This window comes from Protopterus annectens, chromosome 3.part0, assembly GCF_019279795.1.
Source record: "Protopterus annectens isolate FY-2018-M chromosome 3.part0, PAN1.0, whole genome shotgun sequence".
Lineage (NCBI taxonomy): Eukaryota > Metazoa > Chordata > Ceratodontiformes > Protopteridae > Protopterus > Protopterus annectens.
The window spans coordinates 1,608,806,583-1,608,823,514 of record NC_056731.1 but is presented as its reverse complement, the minus strand read 5'-3'; the positions used below and the strand labels follow the sequence as shown (position 1 = coordinate 1,608,823,514).

The 16,932-nt window shown below is 42.2% G+C and overlaps 1 protein-coding gene across 1 annotated transcript in view; it reads right to left on the bottom strand.

Annotated features, from left to right (window-relative positions):
• RGS22 (regulator of G protein signaling 22) overlaps positions 1 to 16,932 on the bottom strand; it is a 971,253-nt gene that overhangs the window by 227,256 nt on the left and 727,065 nt on the right. The window contains exon 21 of the mRNA XM_044065939.1: positions 7,963 to 8,124. Coding sequence (XP_043921874.1) covers positions 7,963 to 8,124 — 162 coding nt within the window. The remainder of the gene's footprint in view (positions 1 to 7,962; positions 8,125 to 16,932) is intronic.

Below are 16,932 nucleotides of genomic sequence, written 5' to 3'. Positions count from 1 at the left end.
ACAGTAGGATGGCGAATAAATTTAAATAATTGAAGGGAGGTGATTTCACAAAATAATAATTTAATGCTTACTCAAACCAGCCAGTAAAAGCAGAGAGGAAATTACATATATGGTGAAATTAAAATAAGGGGCAGGCAACTAGAAAGACAGTGCTGTTTAAGAACACAACAGTAACCAAGTAAGAAGATGGGAAAAATTTCTGTCTGACTCACAGGAGACAGGGCTGTGGCCTCTTTTCAAGTTTTAATATGCAGTTAAAAGCAAAATACAAGTAAAATACAGTGTAAAGAAAACAAATCACAGTATACAAAATAGAAAAAGGCAATAAAGTAATACAAAATAAAACCAAAAAAAAATTCCTTGTTTCCTGCCTTTCTAAGCTAGTACAGTCCAGTTTTCAGGCTAGTGCTGAATTCAGGGCTGTGATACTAGTTTCTGAGTTGCCCATACCTTACTTGGATAGAAGGAAGTTTCTCTGTTCACATGTGAGAGAGGGGAGCTTTGAGCAACCTGTCTGTCCCTGGAGGAGTGGTTCCAGCCCAGAAGTTAGTAGTTTATTGGCCATTTTTGGCTAATTTCTCTCTTTCATTTCTCTACTATAAAAACCGCATTTGCATGGTTTTGCACACCGGGCAGCACCGGTTAGCTATGGTTAAATTATTCCCGGCTCCACTAAGTCTCCTCTTCAGTTTTTCCCTTGAAACTAGTCTAACTCTCAGAGTAAGCACTCAAAAAGCATCCTACAGCCCAGCACTTGCTCAGACCTAATAGCAAGCACTAATATACCCTGACACTGATTGTCCAGCAGGGCAAGGCTCTTTATTCACCCCTCACCAACCAAGCGACTAAGCAGCTCACCCTACTATTCAGGCATGACCAAAGGGCAATTTCAGGTGTACTCTCCAGTCCAGCTGGTGAATCTGGTTATCCTGAGGCAATGTTACAACTGCCTCATGTACACAGACAACCCTCTCCTCCTACCACAAAACACTAACATATGCGAGAGATGCAATTATACAGCCAAACTGGAAGCTAAGCTGTCTTCACCCACGAATGGAACAGACAGTCAAGAGGAGAGGTTTAACACTTGCACCACACCTCCAGCCGCACAAAGACCTACTAAAAGAGCACTGGCAAAAAATACACATAAATAAAAACCTGCAAAAGCATCAGAGACCTCCAAAGCAGACATCCAAACAACCTGCACCTCCCATCACAAACCAGACAACACATAAAACACAAAATCAGTGTGCTGCACAATCCCAGCCCTTAAGGCGAAATAACATACCTAACACACTAGTAATACGTGACTCTAGAGTCAGGCACACTGACGTCCCACTCACTAGGCTGGAAAAGCAGAAGGTTACTGTTAGCTGCCTGTTGGAAGCCAGAATCTGCCACATAACACAAACACTCAGGTCACTCCAGAACAAGTACAAATATGACTCTGTCATTGTTCATGTCGATGTGAATAACCTGAGACGTACCTCCCTAGACTACATGAAAAGAGACATGGAAGAGCTCTCTGATCATGTAGCCCAGGCTGGTATGACCTTGACCCTGAGTAGCATCCTGCCCTCACCAAGAATGATACCTCTGTATAAAGAAAACAATGATCAGTTTCAACAATTGGCTAAGCTTCTGGTGTCATTCAAAGGGGATCCAGTGTCTGTCAGCCTGGGACGACATGCTCAACAAGCCGCGATGCTTCGCAAGAGAAGGCTTGCACCTGTCAAGCCTAGGCTTTCGAATACTGGCCAAGGCTCTTGCTGCCTCCATAGTGCCTTTTTTAGGCAAGGCTCAAAAGTCAAACCCACCTCTGTAAACAGCACAATTAACAAAAAACTGAGGGTTATGCTACTCAACATCAGGAGTTTAAATCTCAAAATGTACGCGCTCGAAGCACTCCTCAGTATGGAGAACGTCGACATCTGTGCAGTAACTGAAACCTGGTCCAAGGCTCCAGAGAGCACCCCAGCACTACCGGGCTACAACTCATACCACATGTTTCGGCCACAGAACACAGACCGAAACACAAAAGGAGGGGGTGTATCCATATTCATCAAGGATACCTACACCTTCAGGTTAGTGGTGCAGTATGATACCTCTGAGATCATCCATGTGCAACTAACATCGGGCAAATCTGCAATGCAAATTGTGGCCTGCTACAGAACACCCTCCATGACCCAGGACCACCACTCCACCTTTCTGGAGACATTGGAAAACATGAAGGTCCTACCGAACACCCTGATATTGGGCAATTTCAATTACCCTACCATTCACTGGGAAAACTACTCGAGTACAAACTCTCAGGCCAAGCGCTTCCTGGACTTCATCAACTCAAACACCCTGGATCAGCTGGTAAACTCCCCAACCACAGGTGAAAACATATTGGACCTGATCATCACCAACATTCGCGACAGGTGTTCCACACCAGAGGTCAACCCGTCATTGGTTAGATCAGACCATAAACTAATCACTCTGGATGTCCACACCCCACCACCACCCCCAACTAAGGAAACCACAGTAAAAAACTTTTCTAAAGCAAACCTCGCCTTACTAAAGACAGAGGTGATAAGTTTCACAGCCCCCACGCTAAAGGATAATGCTGCCCAAAATGCAGAAACCTTTACAAATGCACTCTATGAGCACCTAGAAGGATGCATGGATCATACCATCCCTAGCAAAACCAAGACTCACTCCTCTAAGAGAAGGAAATCAGTTTGGTGGACCCCTGCCATAAACAGGCTATACAATAAAAGGAGAAAATTAGTTCAGAAAAAAAAACAAATCCCAAGAAGGAAAGACAACCCTGATCAGAATCAATTAGAAACTAAGGTCCCTCATGAAATCATCCAAGGCTAACTTCGAAAGAAGAATAGCCAAGGAATCAAAAGATAACCACAAAGCCTTCTTTAGCCATGCTAAGAATCTAAGTGGCAACTCGCAGATATGTACTGAACTAGTGCAAAATAGCACTAAATATACTGAACCTACTAATATTGCCAACATCCTGGCAGATAGACTCAGGGCAAACTTCACTCCTCTCTCACCTCCAAAAGGGCCCACAACAATACCGGAAAAGTGTAGTGTCCCAAAAATCACAGACGCACAGTTGAAAACAGCCCTTTGAACAGCAAAAAACATGGCGTCAATGGGACCAGATGGTGTCCCAGGCTGCGTCTTGCACGAACTACAGAACAAACTAAACCCCCACCTAAACATGCTGTTCAACCTCAGCCTCTCCACAGGCTACGTGCCCATAGAATGGTGCACAGCAATGGTTATTCCTCTCCACAAAGGCAGGACCACAACTGACCCTGGTAACTATTGCCCTATAAGCCTGACTAGCCTGGTCTGCAAGGCTATGGAGTGCATCATCATGGAACTCATTAACAAAGACATTGGGAACCTCCAAACACTTGACCTGACCCAGTTTGGCTTTGTTAAGGGCAGATCATGCCTACTAAACCTAGTTGACTTCTTCAAGACAGTCACCAAGGCCATAGATGAGGGAAAGGTGGTTCACACAGCCTACTTTGACCTTGCCAAGGCTTTCAACACCATTCCCCACTTGGGTATTACAGAAAAACTCACCAGCCTGAAGATAAACCCCTACGTCACGAGATGGGTTGCCAACTGGCTTACAGACAGAACTCACACGGTAAGAATAGCGGGCTCCAGGTCCGACTCTAAACCAGTCACATGTGGTGTCCCGCAAGACTCGGTCCTGGGACCCCAACTGCTCGGCATATACTTCTAAGAAGTACAGGCAAACACAGGAGGGCTATGGCTAACCAAGTTCACCGATGACTGCAAACTGGGAGCCATAATTGACTCTCCAGCTGACACGGACATCCTCCAAAAGGGCCTTACTGAGATGGACACCTGGTCTCCAAGTCATGGTCTCAAGCTAAATGCCAAAAAATGCTTAGTCATCCCATTTGGGGAAAAACAAAACACCCACAAATTACCACATAGGTGGCAGCCCCCTTAATACAGAAGAGGTAATACGAGCTCTGGGGACCCAGGTAGATAGTAATCTCTCCTTTGACAATCACATTGCCAAAGTAGTTAGGAAATCCTTCTATGTGGCCCATCTAATTACTAAAGGGTTTGCATATAGATATAAAGAGATTATAGTTCTCCTCTACTTGTCAATCATTAGACCCATCATAGAGTACAATTCCCCATTTGGGATGTACCTCACAAGACATTTCCAACAGCTGGAAATACCACAAAAGTACCTCACCAAGAGAATTACTGGCCTCAAACATATGACCTATGGAGACCGAATGAAAAAACTCCGGCTGTACTCAGTGCCATATCACTTACTCAGAGGTGATCTCTGCCTTTCTTACAAAGTCATGTCCAACTCAGTACTGATGGACATGCTCCACCTAAAGAAATCCAAATCACTGCAAGCCACGCGCTCTAGTGAGCTAAACCTTGCCACAACAATAAATAGAACATGCTGGAGGGATAAATTCCTGTCACAGAGACTCCCCATGCTTTGGAAAAAAATTCCAAACTACATTAGGCAGAGCCCCTCACTAACACTCTTCAAGAGGAACCTTGACAAGTGGATGGGTAACAGAAAATACACCCCTGGGATCACTTCATTGGCTCTGTTTGACAGAGGATCAGTTAATTAATCAATGGGATGGTGAAAGCCGACACACTCTGGCTAGTCTTATAAATGCCCTCGGGCAGATAGCGTAGTACCTACCTATGAACCTATAAAATACAACAAAAAGCAAACTAAGTTTTCCCTCACAGCAAACTGTAGTAGAGTCTGAGTGATCCTTTCCAGTAAAAGTCCTTCTCTGCATGTATTGATCCCACACTTGTTATTTTCTTCCCATGTAATTTCTTCCTACCCTTTTCCAAAGATCCTAATTCCAGTTGTTTTATCTCTGTTAATATCTTTGCTACTTCTAGTAAAGTTTGTTTAGACTTTGATTTCCATTTTCTAGTAACTGCTTTTTTGGCAGCCATCATAATTAGACTCAGCAAGGCCTGACTATGTCTAGGCAATTCAGATTCTGTATCAAGCTAAAAAAAACATTTTCTTGGTTTCACCAGTTTGTTCACCCAGCATCTCCAACACAGCAGTCTCCAGGGAATCATTAAAGTCTGCCAACTCATTACACTCCCACAAAATATGTTCCCAGTTACCTCTTTCTTTCCGATCACACCTCCAACATTTGCTCTCTAAGAGGAAATATTCTTTAGAGTCTACTTGAGGTACAAAAATACCTATGTAAACACTTCCAAGCAAAGATCCTAAATCTTCTAGACTTTGTTGCATATTCCCAAACAACAGCACCTTGTACTGAAAGTGAAGCCCATCCAAACCAAAGTGAATGGACTTCCTGTGAGGTATCCATCACATCCAGCAGTGCTATCCTGACAATGTGCTCCAGCAAAGGTCATGCCCATGACACCATAGAGAGTCATAATCCAGAATATGATATACCAGGTAAACGTGGTGAAGTTGGTGAGCTCTGCAATTGTATGGGAGACTCCCACCCTCTTTATAACAAGGGAAAAGGAGGAGTAGACTCCTTTCTCTTTTTCAAAAGAAGAAAAGGTTTTATGAGTCTTTTTCAGATTAGAGTTTGGAACTGTTCATGTAGCTCTGTAAAGCACATCTGACTTTTGAGTGAAACTCTTTTGGAGAAATTAAAATGGGCTTATGATCCACAGTAATGCCTCTCCAAACCTGACCAAACTCAGACAGCTGGTCTACTAAAGGTGCAGTCTGGAATAAAATGGTTGCACTGGTAAAATCATCCTTCTAAGTGACTTTGTTAAGTTAAAATGTGGGAGACAATGATGCCTGGAATTTGGAAGCCCTTCTCATTCCAGAAGGGGTGCATCTTTTTTATAGATCCTGGATGAAGAAGGAGAAGGAAAAGAGAAAGAAGAATAAGAAAAAGGAGAGAAGAAAGAAGAGGGAGAAGAAGGTGGGGACATTATTAAAGGCTTCTACACTGATCACTGATTGCTTCCTCTTTTGAAGGCCTTTATCTAGGTCTTGGGAAGTCTGGCAGCTTTTCCAGATTCTTGTCCACAAGACAGGACAGGATCTGGGACAAGTACAACAGAAAATTAAGGGACTAAAGTCCCCCCCCCCAAAAAATGGCAGAGCAGAAAATTATCTCCAAACTATTGGTTGTTTATGAGAATACAGGATATCTCAGAGTTACTGGGTCATCTCTCAGAAAGAACTCCACTTAAGACCCAAGTGGCCTTCATAGATACTGGACTAAAGAAGTTATGCAGGAATCTGTACTTAGATGTTTAGTTAAGATGGCACTCCATTCTAGTGTTTACTGAGTGCCTTTACCTTCTGAGGAACACAGAAATCTGACTCTGGATGCTTACATGCTGCCAAAATGGCAAAATAACAGGTTTCAAAGGTGGAATGTCCCAAAGACTCCTAATCCCTTTTCCTCAGCTACTGATATTTTGTGAAGAAGGCAGAGAAGCAAAAGTCCAGTCCATACAGAGTTTCATGAGTGAGAGTTTACCTAAAGGATAGCATCATCTGGAGGGTAGATGTAGGTAACTAAGGTTTCATTACCCTTGTCTGCTTCAGAAATAAATACCTTATTATCATCAGATTGCCATTTCCACAAGGATCTAATGGTGAAGACCCTAATGCAAACTGGGTTCAACTGAAGAAAGAGGTAAGAAATAAATGGAGGCAAGTGAGTGTCAGGTAACAGGGTCTCAGTGCTTGGAGCAGTGAAAGTTATAGATGTGACCTGTTCTGGACAGGCTTTATGAGGAAATGAAAAGCATCTCTCCACACAATGAGCAGTATACAAATATCCATCAGCTAAATTATCCCTGTGGGTTGAATTGGTGTAGTAGATCCCACGGGTGTCTCTGAAATTCTATTCCAACAGCCTTTTTCAGCACGGAGTAGAGGTCACAGGAACAGACACTCTGTTTCATATTTTTTCTCACTGAGTCTTTACTTGGGGCTTCAAAGAATCTCTACATACAAACAGGTCAGAAATGCTCATGTCTCTGGATGCCTGAACAAGGGAGAGTTGGTACTGACACTGCTAGGCCTTCTATAGTGGTTGCCAGACAGTAAACTCTAATGCCGTTGCTGTCAGCTGACAATAGGTGCAATGCTGATCCCTCACTCACTGGTGATGAGCTCGTGACTCAAAAGAGATGTAATGCTGACTGATAGAATTAACTGTCTAGCTTATGGATATCTTGCTGGCACTGACCTGGGTCACTACAACCCTCCTGCCAGTCCCCGCGTGGTGAACCTCTACAGCTGTCATCTTTCCGTGAATGTTGCAAGCCTCAAGGTTCTCTTCATATCTAGTTGGTGGCTCAGTGAAGCAATGGTACTTCTGGTGTTCCTTCACAGACTGCATGACTTCCAACCAATAAGAACAGTACCAGTGTGGGTTCTGTCCTCCTAGTCTGAAATATGATGACATGACATGCACTAGAAGGTGTGCATGCAAATGCAAATAAGAGCAGCAGCTGAAGAGATTTTAAAACTAATCTAATCAGGAAACAACAAAATAAATTCCCAGTAGCTTTTACTCAATGCAGTCAGCCTTCATTGTTGGGTCATATAAGACAAATTTTACTGATTATTTGATTTATTATTGCTTTTAGTATGTAGCACAGTTGTAATTAGTATACAAACAGAATCCAGAAAATATTGACTTAACAATGAGGGATGATTATAGAAAGACAGTACATTTACCATTTTTCTCCAATGGCGTCTCAGATCATTGGATAACATGGTGTTAGCTGCGAAATATGCAAAGAATATAAATAGCCATTCATAAAGGATTACAGGGTTTTACACACTGCAGACCCTAAGCTGATTTATCCCCAGCAACATTTACACACTGTGTGAGAAAACAGCAGGATAAGCAGACACTGCGCTGAGTGAAAGAATGAAAAATATTCTCTTACCTTATATTTTTGCACTTCTAACCAAAACAGTACTCCATTCTCTAGATAGTCTCCCTTGAGAGAAACAAATCGTTGAAACTGAAGACCTGTTACCGGATTCAATAAAGCTTTGCGGAAGGCAATGATTTCTTTAGATGAAGAAATCCATTTATTGTCAAGGTTCTGCCAAACAAACATTTCACATGAAACAATGAGTTAGAACTTATTATTTTTGCTGATTAATTTAGTTTTGTTTCTTTTGTTCTGACTTCAGTTTTCAGACCCAGATCCTATCTTTATTTGTAATTCAAAACATAATATTACTAATTAGTTTTAAATGACCAGTTGGGCTGATGATTTTCATGTCTTTACTTTAGCAGTAGTAGAAAATGCAGTTGCAGTCTGTTTGTGTTGCTTCCTGACAGTGGGTTTTCTTCCATCAATGTCAGATAAATTTAAGTTTAATACTTACCAGCAATTATACTAGGCTATGCCCCAGCAGACCAGGATTCTATTAGTAGTCTGGGTAACCTCAGCAACAGCAAAACTGGTGACTTACAAACACTATATTATAATAAGTATGGCTTTGTGAAGGGTGTCGTGATTACATAATTTGGTTGACCTTTTTGTGGGTGGGATTGATGCCATTGATGGAGGTTATTCTAGCCATGCTGTTTATCTTGCTCTTGCTAAGGCATTTGATGTGGTTCTCCATTTATGTATACATTGTTGGCAAATTTACCAGCATAAATATTAATCCCTGTATTATATGATGGACTGGCAAACTGGTCTGTGATCATACACACAGGCTATAAATTGGTGATATCTCCACATCTAATAGATTAGTCACAAGTGGAATTCCTTAGAGTTCTGTATTGGACCCCCCTTTTCTTTGGCATTTACTTGTCTGATATGAAGACCGATGCTCACGGTCTGTGGTTATTAAATTCATGGATGACTGCAAACAGGATGCCATTATTGATTCCCCAATAGACTCATATTTTCCAAGAAGGTCTAGAGAAAGTCAGCACCTAGAGTTTTTTATATTTTATCATGTCTTTAGACCTAATTCAAAAAAATATAGTGCAGTCACACACAAGAAACAAGTCTTTCCAACTAATTATCACATAAATGGAACCCCACTTAAGGTCAATAAAGTCATTAGAGATCTCTGCACATTCACTGATAATGAACTGTTCTTTGATCAACAAATATGGGTCAGAGTAAGGAAATTATTTTTCACAGCCCACTTAATTATTCAAAGGTATATTCTCAAAATTCAAAGAGGTCTAATTCCACCTCCCACCTGCTTATTCCTTCCTTATTAGGAAGATCACTGATTATAACATTCCATTCAGTATTTCAGTGCTTCCTAACCAAGGGTATCAAAGTGCTAGGTTCTCTTAGCAGTCTAGATAGCTTAAAAAAGTCTCACATTTTTCTATCTCATACAAACTCTTTTAGGCTATGAGAGACTTTGTTTTAGTAGGTGTTGTCCATCTCAGAAACACTTTTTAATGTTGGGATTACTCACTTCAAAACTATCAACTTACATTGCTACATAAATATAACTTTCTGGATGGATAGGTTCATTACCCAAAGGATTCCCTACTTGTGGAACAATCTTCCTTTGCATGTAACATGGTGTAACACCTTAGCCTCCTTCATGTTAAGTACTGATGATTGAATGCATTCACATAAATTTACCTTGGATTAGTAGAATGGCCCTTTTCAATTAGGAAGGTACACCTACTGGCAACACTTCCTAGGACGAACGGTTAGGCTATATACAGTTGTTTGAACTGCTTGCATAGTACTAACCTACTAACCAAAGGGTCCAACAAGACTGTTGAGACTATTGTTGTGTTTGCAAAAATGATGGTTTATAAATTTAGAATTAATCTATCGGACATATTAGGTTATAAAAATTGAAACACTTGATAAGGAAAGATTTGGAAGTCTTATGATTAATTTTATAGTTACATGTATCAGCAAAGTTGGACACAGGGCTGCAGCTGCTGCAAGACACTGTCATGAAATGGCTGATCAAATCAAATGAAATCGGCAAATCTTGCAATCTGAGTATATTTTCCTTACTGAAATGAGTTTTCACATATGCAAAGCTTGATGTTCAACAGATATAAATTATGATTCCTAGTCAGATCTGAGATGCACTGCTTCTTAAAAATTCATAATTCACATGTAGGTATTATCAAACTTAATGAAAGAGCTACTGAAATCATTTACAGGTGAAAATATCAGATCAGACTGAAAAATGATTCAGAAATAGGTTCATAGGTTTATAGGTAGGTACTAGGTTATCTGCCCGAGGGCATTTATAAGCCTAGCCAGAGTGTGTCAGCTTTCACCGCCCCATTGATTAATTAACTGAGCCTCTGTCAAGAAAAGCCAATTAAGTGATCCCAGGGTGTATTTTCTGTTACCCATCCACTCGTCAAGGTTTCTCTTGAAGAGTGTTAGTGAGGGGCTCTGCCTAATGTAGTTAGGAATTTTGTTCCAAAGCATGGGGAGTATCTGTGACAGGAATTTATCCCTCTAGCATGTTCTATTTATTGTTGTGGCGAGGTTTAGCTCACTAGAGCGGGTGGCTCGCAGTGACTTGGATTTCTTTAGGTGGAGCATGTCCATAAATTCTGAGTTGGACATGGCTTTGTAAGTCAGGCAGAGATCTCCTCTGAGTAAGCAATATGCCACTGAGTACAGCTGGAGTTTTTCCAGTCGGGCTGCATAGGACATATGTTTGAGACCAGTAATCCTCTTGGTGATGTACTTTTGTGGTCTTTCCAGCTGTTGGAAATGTCTTGTGAGGTACATCCCAAACGGGGCATTGTACTCTATGATGGGTCTGATGAGTGACGAGTAGAGGGGCACTATAACCTCTTTATTTCTAGATGCAAACCCTTTAGTAATTAGATGGGCTACACAGAAGGATTTCCTAACTACTTTGGCAATATGATTGTTAAAGGAGAGATTACTATCTACCTGGGTCCCCAGATCTGTATTAAGGGGGCTGCCACCTATGTGGTAATTCATGGGTGTTTTGTTTTTCCCAAATGGGATCACTATGCATTTTTTGGCATTTAGCTTGAGAACATGACTTTGATACCAGGTGTCCGTCTCAGTAAGGCCCTTTTGGAGGATGTCCGTGTCAGCCGGAGAGTCAATTATGGCTCTCAGTTTGCAGTCATCAGCAAACCTGGTTAGCCATAGTCCTCCTGTGTTTGCCTGTACTTCTGAGAAGTATATGCTGAACAGTAGGGGTCCCAGGACTGAGCCATGTGAGACTCCACTTGTGACTGGTTTAGAGTTGGACCTGGAGCCCGCTATTCTTACCATGTGAGTTCTATCTGTAAGCCAGTTGTCAACCCATCTCATGATGTAGGGGTTTATGTTCAGGCTGGTGAGTTTTTCTATAATTCCTGAGTGGGGAATGGTGTCAAAAGCCTTGGCTAGGTCAAGGTAGGCTGTGTGAACTACCTCTCCCTCATCTATGGCCTTGGTGACTGTCTCAAAGAAGTTAACCAGGTTTAGTAGGCATGATCTGCCCTTAACAAAGCCACACTGGGTCGGGTCAAGAGTTTGGAGGTTCCCAATGTCTTTGTTAATGGGTTCCATGATGATGTGCTCCATAGCCTTGCAGACAAGGCTAGTCAGGCTTATGGGGCGATAGTTACCAGGGTCAGTTGTGGCCCCTCCTTTGTGGAGTGGAATAACCGTCACTGTGCGCCATTCTATGGGCACGTAGCCTGTGGAGAGGCTGAGGTTGAACAGTGTGTTTAGGTGGGGGGTTAGTTTGTTCTGTAGTTCGTGCAAGATGCAGCCTGGGACGCCATCTGGCCCCATTGACTCTGTGCTTTTGGCTTCTGAAAGGGTTGTTTTCACCTGTGCGTCTGTGATTTCCGGGACACTACATTTTTCAGGTATTGTAGGCCCTTTTGGGGTGAGAGGGGGGTGAAGTTTGCACTGAATCTATCTGCCAGGATGTTGGGAATATCATTGGGTTCAGTATATTTTGTGCTATTTTGCACTAGCTCAGAGCATATCTGCGAGTTGCCACTTAGATTCTTGACATAGCTAAAGAAGGCTTTGTGGTTATCTTTTGAATCCTTGGCTATTTTTCTTTCAAAGTTAGCCTTGGAGGATTTTATGAGGTACTTTAGTTTCTTACTGATACTGATCAGGGATGTCTTTCCTTCTTGGGATTTGCTTTTTTTCTGAACTAGTTTCCTCCTTCTATTGTATAGCCTGTTTATGGCAGGGGTCCACCAGACTGGTTTCCTTCTCTTAGAGGAGTGAGTCTTGGTTTTGCTAGGGATGGCATGATCCATGCATCCTTGTAGGTGCTCATACAGTGCATTTGTAAAGGTTCCTGCATCTTGGACACTGTTATCCTTTAGCGTGGGGGCTGTGAAACTTACCACCTCTGTCTTAAGTAAGGTGAAGTTTGCTATAGAAAAGTTTTTCACTGTGGTTTCCTTGGTTGGAGGTGGTGGTGTGGTGTGGACATCCAGAGTGATTAGTTTATGGTCTGATCTAACCAGTGACGGGTTGACCTCTGGTGTGGAACACCTGTTACCCGTGTTGGTGATGACCAGGTCCAATATGTTTTTACCTCTGGTAGGAGAGTTTACCAGCTGATCCAGGGCATTTGAGTTGATAAATTCCAGGAAGCGCTGGACCTGGATGTTTGTACTTGAGTAGTTTTTATAGTTAACGGTAGGGTAATAGAAATCACCTAATATCAGGGTGTTCGGTAGGACCTTCATGTTTTCCAGTGTCTTCAGAAAGGCGGAGTGGTGGTCCTGGGTCATGAAGGGTGATCTGTAGCAGACCACAATTTGCACTGCAGATTTGCCTGATGTGAGTTGCACATGGATGATCTCGGAGGTATCATGCTGCTCCACTAACCTGGAGGTGTAGGTATCCTTGATGAATAGGGATACACTCCTTTCTTTTGTGTTTCGGTCCATCTTCTGTGGCCAAAATGTGTGGTATGAGTTGTAGCCTGGTAGTGCTGGGGTGCTCTGTGGAGCCTTGAATCAGGTTTCAGTTACTGCACAGATGTCGACATTCTCCATACTGAGGAGTGCTTTGAGAGTGTGCATTTTGAGATTTAAACTCCTGGTGTTGAGTAGCATAACCCTCATTTTTTTATTTGTGCTGTTTACGGAGGTGGGTTTGACTTTTGAGCTTTGCCTAAAAAGGGACTATGGGGGCAGCAAGAGCCTTGGCCAGTATGCGAAAGCCTAGGGGTGACAGGTGGAAGCCGTCTCTTGCGAAGCAACGAGGCCTGTCAAGCATGTCATCCCAGGCTGAAAGACACTGGATCCTCTTTGAATGACACCAGAAGCTTAGCCAATTGTTGAAATTGATAATTTTTTCTTTATACTACTTTGGCAATACGATTTCACATTTAGCTCCTGTGGTCCCCACGGTAGCGCTGCTTGTTTGTCACCTCCTCGTTCCTTATTCCAGAATCGCTGAATAGAAACTCCCTCCCCTCCTCATTCTACCTAAGGAATTCCTCCTGCTTCACCTCTGAGGACACCCTGGAACTTACCTGTTTGACTGCATCACAGAATTCCTGAAGACTGCCCATAAAGTTAAACTCGGAATTTCCTTATTCCAGAATCTCTGAATAGAAACTCCCTCCCCTCCTCATTCCACCTACGGAATTCCTCCTGCTTCACCTCTGAGGACACCCTGGAACTTACCCGTTTGACTGCATCACAGAATTCCTGAAGACTGCCCATAAAGTTAAACTTGGAATTTCCTTATTCCAGAATCTCTGAATAGAAACTCCCTCCCCTCCTCATTCCACCTACGGAATTCCTCCTGCTTCACCTCTGAGGACACCCTGGAACTTACCTGTTTGACTGCATCACAGAATTCCTGAAGACTGTCCATAAAGTTAAACTTGGAATGTAGGTAGCCTTATCCACCGTGTCTGTACTGCCTACCTAGTAATACTTTTTCTTTGTCTAATATCTATTGTAAGTGACACAGTAGTATACCGTGGACCACACAAACTTACTCTCTCCCCCTAAGTTACCTTAGTTCCAGATACTCTCACAGTAAAAGCTGTTAGTGTCCTTGCTCCTTTGCTGCCTGCTTTTCTTCCATGTCACCGCTAGGTGGCAGCACCCAATAACCTATTGCCAGTTTATCTGTAACCTTACCTGACTTCCATCCTATTTAAACTGACTACCTATTTTAGAGTCGGAATTTCTCTCTCTGACTACCTTCTGGTTTACCTCCTGTACAACACTACTTTCAACTAAACACCTCTCACACATCCCTACCGAACACTCATCCCTATCTGGTTTCTCCACCCAACATACCTCCTTATGTGTCCACACCACCAGCAGTTGCAGCTGATACTTTTTTACTTTTCTCTTCTTTTGTTGATCCCCCATACCCTACCCCCATTTCCCACCCACCCCCACTACATCTAACTTTATACCCTTTAAGCCACTCCTACTTCCTCTAACACTAACACCACTCCCACTCCCCATACCCACCCCCACGCACAGCAACCTTCTTCACACAGTCCCCCTCCCCTTATTGAACATCTACCTTGCCTACCAAATCCTAACATGCTTTTAAAATACTCTTTTCTCACATTTCAAATACTACTCCTTCTAAACCTCTGCTACATATACTATCTAACCAAGCCTAATCCCATTATCCACACCCCACTCCTGCACACAACCTACCACCACCACAATTCACAAACCAACCATTACAATTCCATCTCTCCAGAACTATATCCCATCAAACATAATCTATATTTTCAATATAAAATCATCCCTCCGCATAAAACCTCAACAAACACTCTCCCCTCCATAACCTCCACTAAGTTCTTTACTCACACCACACATACAAAACTACCCAAACACCTCAACTATTTAACCCAAATTCTAACTCCCACACTTCTATCTGGTGACATACACCCCAACCCAGGCCTAAACCCCTCTTCATCAATTACTAAATCTATTCTATTTACATCTTTAAATGCACAAAGCTTAACTAACAAAATCCCTAATCTTCATGCCTGGCTGCTACATAACAAACCAGACATCTTAGCCATTTCTGAAACTTGGCTAAAACCTCATATACAAAATGCAGAAATAGTCCCAACCAATTACTCTATCATCAGAGCTGACAGAACCCATAAAAAGGTGGTGGTGTAGCACTACTCTATTCATCCTCCCTGTGTATAACACCTTATAATAAAATTATTCCCCAGTTTACTAATGCAGAACTTTTACTTGCTCAACTTCAACTAAACACATACAAATCCATATACATAGCCTCCATTTACATTCCACCTGGAAACAATATCCCAATACTCGAAGAGATCCTCTCTTGGCTTTCTACTAATATCTCAAATGAAACTATAATTATGGGAGACACCAATATCAATTGGTCCTCCATTCAATCCCCTTCTCACCCCCTCAATATTAACCTATATAACTACACCCAACTTATCAACACCATGACTAGACCATGCAAAGACTTCACTAGTGGTAACATCTTAGACTGGATTCTAGTCTCCCACCCTCACTACTACCCCAACAATGGCACCCTTCCTGACTCCCTCAGCGATCACCTTCCCATCTTTACTAGGCATCTGCCTTCTCCATGGCAAGTCACACATAATTATATCACCACCCGCTGCCATAAAAACTTTAACCTGGAAGCTTTCTCTGACTCCCTAAAATCAATCAACTGGAACCACTTAAAAACTTTACCCCTTGAAAATGCTATCTCTGACTTTAACACAACCTTCCTAAAAGTTCTTGATACTTATGCTCCCCCAATAACCAAAAGAATAAAAAAGAAAACCTCCCCCTGGTTAACTAAAGAAACACTAACCACTATGAAACTTCGAGACAAAGCCTGGACACAGTACCATAGAAACAAAACTACATCTAACCTTAATAAATACAAAACCCTCCGTAACACAGTTAAAAAACTCATCTCAGCAGACCGTCAAAACTATTTCACCCACCTACATAGCAACCACAAAACCAATCCCCAAAGGTTCTGGAGAGGCATATCTATCCTCTTAAAACCAGGTACTGCTGAAAACCCAAACCCCTCCCCAAATACACTAGACATTGACCTAGCCACCCAATTTAACTCTTTCTTCACAGACTCTATCTCCAAACTTAGCTCTTCTTTTTCAAATAACAATCCCCCTCCTATCTCCACCTCTCTACAACCACCATGCCCACAAACTCCATTCTCTCCTTCCCCACCCTCTCTACCACCTCCATTCCTCCTTAAACCTATTCCTACTTCCATCATAAAAACTCCTACAGAAACTAAAACCATGCAATGCCCCGATAACATCACCTCATACTTCCTCAGCATAGAAGCTATTGCTCTCCCAATAAGTATCCTTATCAACCGCTCTGTCCTAGAAAGTACTGTTCCTCAAATCTGGAAAAAGCCTATATCATTCCCTGCATAAAGGTGTCCCATTGCCATCCTCTCTCCCATTTCAAAATCAGAGAAATGCATCCATCTTCAACTACTTCCTCATCTCTTAGACAACAAACTATTAACTCCTACCCAGCATGGTTTCAGGCCCCATCATAGCACTATGACAGCCCTCCTATCCTTCCTAGAAACTGTGAATAAAGCTAGAGACTCTGGCCTCACTGTTTCTACCATTCTACTAGATCTCTCTAAGGCCTTTGATACTATCTCACATACTCTTAATAAGCTATCCAACCTAAACCTTTCACCTTCATCCCTTACTTTGTTTACCAGCTATCTTTCCAACAGACAACAAGCTGTCAAGTGGAAAAAGGCAACCTCCTCCTTTCTCAATACCCCAACAGGTGTCCCACAAGGCTCTATATTAGGCCCCCTCCTCTTTAATATTTTCATAAATGACTTCTTCCTCTCTATCCCTCATGCAAACATCATACAATATGCTGATGATTCCACAATCATCTG